The 5,059-nt window shown below is 42.1% G+C and overlaps 1 protein-coding gene across 1 annotated transcript; it reads right to left on the reverse strand.

Annotated features, from left to right (window-relative positions):
* Nucleotides 1-1,039: 1,039 nt before the first annotated feature.
* C2H11orf87 (chromosome 2 C11orf87 homolog) lies at nt 1,040-3,613 on the reverse strand. Its single transcript, XM_063951592.1, has 2 exons — nt 3,394-3,613; nt 1,040-2,707 (listed from the first exon to the last, which is right to left on the reverse strand). The coding sequence occupies exon 2, from the start codon at nt 2,601-2,603 to the stop codon at nt 2,109-2,111; it is 495 nt and encodes a 164-aa protein (XP_063807662.1). The 5' UTR covers nt 2,604-2,707; nt 3,394-3,613; the 3' UTR covers nt 1,040-2,108.
* Between the last annotated feature and the right edge of the window lie 1,446 nt (nt 3,614-5,059).

Genomic DNA, 5,059 nt, shown 5'->3' on the forward strand with positions numbered 1-5,059 from the left:
ATCAGCTTAAACAGTTATTACTAGAACAGCCTTTGTATGGAGGTACACATCACAAAGCTAAGTGTTTTCATATGTCACAGATCCACTGACGCAATACGTTTGATTGCACCAGTGTACTCAGCAAAGGAATAACCATAATGACTTGCATTGAGTGAGGCAGAGGTACTTGATTCTATTGGTACTGTAGCTCTGCAGTAGTTCTGGAACCACAGTTATCAGCATCCCTTGCCTGCAGAAGGCTTTTATCTTCACAAGGAACGCTGGGACTAGTAGTCACAGTATACAGCTACTGGTGAGCCCGATTTTGCTTCATTAGTGTAGGTTATAAGTATTTAAATGCAGTCAAATGTAGTTTCTACTCAATACAATATTTTTACTAGAGTAGAAATAGAGGATTAGTCTGTATTATAACCAACTCCTTAATAAAGTTCGTAAGTTATTCGTCATAAAGATAGGTTATTTGTTACACTTTATAAACTGTACACTATAAATACTGGCCCTACATGTAAATAATATATGCATACCATGTGCTCAGTCCATCACTACTATTACTGTGAACAATCCCTTACATACTTACTGCTTATTCATACTCTGTATACTGGGCATTTTACTGTGCATTCTCTGCTTGTTCACAAATAGTACATTCAGTGTATTTAGTGCATTCTGTACATCCAGCCATGCTAAGCCACACACTGTACCCATTGTAAATATACTCTCCATACAGTACATAATATACAGTATAACACAGATTAAAACTTAAAAATGTGTTCGAATCTTGGCTATATTCACTAGGGTACACTACCACTAGTACATACATAGTGCCCCGTTACTATATCCTATACACCAGATGTGTACACTAATAAACTAGACAGTACTTCCAAACACCATGTACACATCCTGCGTGGTACAGTATATAATAAACTCATACACTGGACTGAACCTAACACCATCAAGGTAAACTCATATAGTTACCTTTATGAGAACAAGGCCCATTTGACTTCTATATTATTCTATAAAGCATCGGACTATCCACAGCAAGTTAAGATATAAAATTTATTCCTATAACAATAGAAGCTAATGGCATGCCACTGAATTGAGTTGCCGGTTAGCCCACCTCCCCTCTCGCCTCAGTAGCAGCAAAGGAAAAGCATACATGTAAGAGTGCATAGTACAGAGCTATGTTTGCCTCAGTATCAAGAGGAGATAAAATAAGGGCACATATCAAGTTAAAGAAAGTATAACATTAATATTCTGCAGTAGTCACTGCACAAACTGCACATCACCGAGTCATTTCTTTGTACAGAATATTGGGTCTCTGAGTACAGGTACAGTTCATATACAGTAATTAAGCGAACAGTGCATCGTTAATTAAACAGAGAAAAGAGAGAGATAGAAACTTATTATAGAGCTGAAAGCGTTACTAGACTGTGCGGCTGGGATTCAGCACCGGAGACTGTGGACAGCTCCGTACAACCAACGGCGGTGAAAGCAAGGTGTAGCGCTTGGATTACCTACCAATACTTGACTTCAACTCCACAAGGCAAACGTTCTAAATAGAAAATACCAGTGATTTTTTTAAATGAAACATTCTATATATTTTATTATTCTGTATGAACAGGTTGTTGTTGTTTTTTGTTCACTGTAAGAGACACTTCCATTAACCAAGGGAGAGCCTCTAGCCTTATAGAACAATGGAGCCTAGACACAACTAGGATCTCCCAGTGTCTTTTTGTTTTCCATTATTTCAGGGCGAGTTCGTTAAGGATGAAGTTTGCTGATGTCGTCATGGTTAGTCGTCTATCACAGAATATCATTGAGCTTTTTTTCATCTTGGAAATGTAGGGGAGTAGGGTGGAGGGGGGGGGGGGGGGTCACCTGGGTGATCTGTACAGCAGGGTGGGATTCCTCAGGCAGGTGGCATTATATTTGGTTAGCAAAGGAAAGAAATAAACAGCTAACCCCCATGTGTAACCTGTATCGCATAACGGTAACGCAGTGTGTAGTTGTAATCATGCGCTTGAATCGTTATCATTTAAATTATTATTTTCCCCCCTTGGCATGGTATCCCCAAATATGTACAATTCAAGTGCCCACTGGTGCCATCCAGATCATGATGAGACCACAGAGTGCAGCAGATCCGCTGTAGCTCTGTCCAAAACTGAGGCTTCCTGGTGAGGTTGGCCAGTAATCCTGCAGTCCAGGTTCAGGGAGCTCTGATCCTTCCTCTGGATGTTAGGGGAATTATAGCACAAATTACTGTCTTGGGCGTTACTTGGCTGCTTGTTCACCCTTTCATAGAAGTGGCTTCTTTCTGTACTGGGGCTGCAGTGATCTCTCTCGTATTCCTCCTGGGCTTTCTCTATTTTGCGCTTCTTCATCTTGCTTTTGTGCATGTGGAAGGTGCTGAGTGAAAGGACTACCAGGCAGAAGATGACCGTGGCCAGGACAATCAACACCAAGGTGGAGGAGAAGGACTGGAACAAAGGCTCCACTTCTGTCGCGCAGATGCTGGCGTTGGATGTAGAGGTCCTATTGAGCCAGCAAGGTGGCATAGACAGCCTCAGCTCTTTAGAGAGACTGGCGCTCATTGAAGAAGCTGGCATAGTCAGGGAAGGCTCCGATGATCACCCCCCTACCAGGAGAACCGGAGATGCCTCTCTGGTATGTGAAGTTTATGAAGTTGAAAATAACCATAGAGATCATCAACCTGGAAACAAATGAAAGAGAGATAATTTTATAACTGATGCAATTAAGAAGGATGTGCTCTATCTATAATCAATCTCTCTCTCTCTCTCTCTCTCTCTCTCTCTCTCTCTCTCTCTCTCTTTCTCTCTATATATATCAGTCTTCGGTCTCCAGGGCAAGACAAGGGAGATTTTCGTGGGACAGTCACTGTCTTGCATGACACAACCTCAGGTCCACATTTAAGGTATAAAGCACCAATGCGCCTGATGAAGCTCCGATCCAATTACTGGGCTCAGTAGGAACAGCTCTGCGGGTGCCAACTTGGAAACAATAACTGTCTACCGATGCCCAGTGCCTGTATTTATAAATGCACCCAGCATAGCTAGAATCCGCCGGAGTCACATACAGTACAGGCTCAGCCCGTGCATCAATGCAAACTTAGAACATCAAAGCATTGTCTCCAGCTGTATCCCCACTACAGATCCGATGGGATATTACATTGCAGGGTGCAGTAACCATACATTATTGGCTATAACTTGCCTGCCTGGCATGCATTGTGCCATGGGGACTTGTTCTAAGCCATGGTGCGGGCAGCACTGTAGGTGTGTGCTCTCTAGGGGACTGCTGCAGCCCTGGAGAGAATGCGTTTCCGCCAGTGGTTTCTCTGAAAGAGCACAGGTTTTCTATTCTCTTGATTTAGGCACTCACCTCTGGATAGGTCTTTGCTGCTGCTGCCGCTGCTGCTACTGGAGTCCCGGTTGCTGGCTTGCTCCTGGCTGCAGAAGGCACTGAATGAGCTGGGGAGTCAGCAGCCTATTGCCAGTCTGTGCCGTGCTGACGTCATTCTGCCACTGTGTGGTGCTCCTGCACACCCCCGCATCTCTCAGGCGCCTGCAGCAACCTGTGCATCCCCATTAGTGTCCATCACCACACTAAGGCTATATAAGGAACCCCACACCTGCATCACAGTACTGGTGCATGCACTACTATTAGTGTGTATGGTGAGAACATACATAATTGTTAATATTATTATTATTATTATTATTATTATTATTATTATTATTAATAATAATAATAATAATAATAATAATAATAATATTATATATATTTATTTACTAACCTACTTATTTGCTATCATGTTTATTTATAATTGTGTTTATTTATAAGCAGGCGAATGGTACTTTACAGTTAAAGTGTGAAATCAGATTCGTGAGCGGTCCCTGCAGCCATCCTCTGCAGTTTTCAGGTTAGATTCGCATCTCATTAAAATTCCCACCCAAAGCAATGATTTCACATGCGGTATCAATGGATACCTGTATCCCGGCTGCTAGAATGCATATTCAAAGGCTTTGCATAGAGTGCTATATACAGTGCTGAGAAGTGCACCTCAGTTACGTTATGACTGAATACTGAGGGAATGTATGGCAGGTTTTTTTTTCTGCGTGTGTGCGTGTGTGTGTGTGTGTGTGTGTGTGTGTGTGTGTGTGTGTGTGTGTGTGTGTGTGTGTTTATAGGAGAATGTAAATCTGCTATAATGCGTTACAAATCATTGTTCTGCAACCGTCACCAATTGTCTGAATTATTCATGACAAGAACACTTGTACAACCATTAACTGTTTAACTGATATGCATAGCTAGATACGGTGCTTCTGAGATTGTGAATGCAACCTGCTGAGGCAGCAATTACATCGGTTCCCTTTATAGGCAAATTATAATTAGGGCAGACATATGTGAGCTGTTATAGTGAAGTTACATCTTTAAATGGCTATAGTATATATATATATATATATGTATGATTTTTCCAATCATATTATTGTTATTTTTTGTGGCACTTTCATTAATTTTATGCTAAATCATTTCACTCAAATATGCATAGTAGCAATACTAAAGAAAATATCTATTGACATCATGTTAAAAAAGGATGTAAGTACCGGCCTCCAGAGGGTGTCTAAGAATAGTCTTTCTGCTTTAATCTTCCATGAGAAATGCGAAACATAGAACTGGAATATGAAAGTCTGGGCCGCAATGATGACAGTGATGACAGTGGGCACATCTGTATAGCAAGCATTACATATAAATCCTAATCTGGAAAAACCTACAAGTAAAAGTACCCTTTACAAAGGAATAGGTGTAAATTCTACACAGTTCCATAGCCAGATTAAGGGGGGGGGGGGGGGGGGGGGGGATGCAGGGCATACTGTACCCCGGACCCTCCTTTGTCAGGGGGCCCCCCGGTCAGAGCACACTGACATCACTAGCTTACCTCTTATGCAACAGCAGAACCAGACAGCCAGAATGCGAGCAGTACAGTATGCAGAGCAGGCAGAGACACAGGAGTATCAGATTTCATGAACTATCGACCAGGCCAACTAGA

The sequence above is a fragment of the Pseudophryne corroboree genome, chromosome 2 (assembly GCF_028390025.1).
Source record: "Pseudophryne corroboree isolate aPseCor3 chromosome 2, aPseCor3.hap2, whole genome shotgun sequence".
Lineage (NCBI taxonomy): Eukaryota > Metazoa > Chordata > Amphibia > Anura > Myobatrachidae > Pseudophryne > Pseudophryne corroboree.

Bases quoted from the DNA above. Each gene is read 5' to 3' on its own strand.
- C2H11orf87 (XM_063951592.1), bottom strand. From the start codon at position 2,603: ATGCCAGCTTCTTCAATGAGCGCCAGTCTCTCTAAAGAGCTGAGGCTG.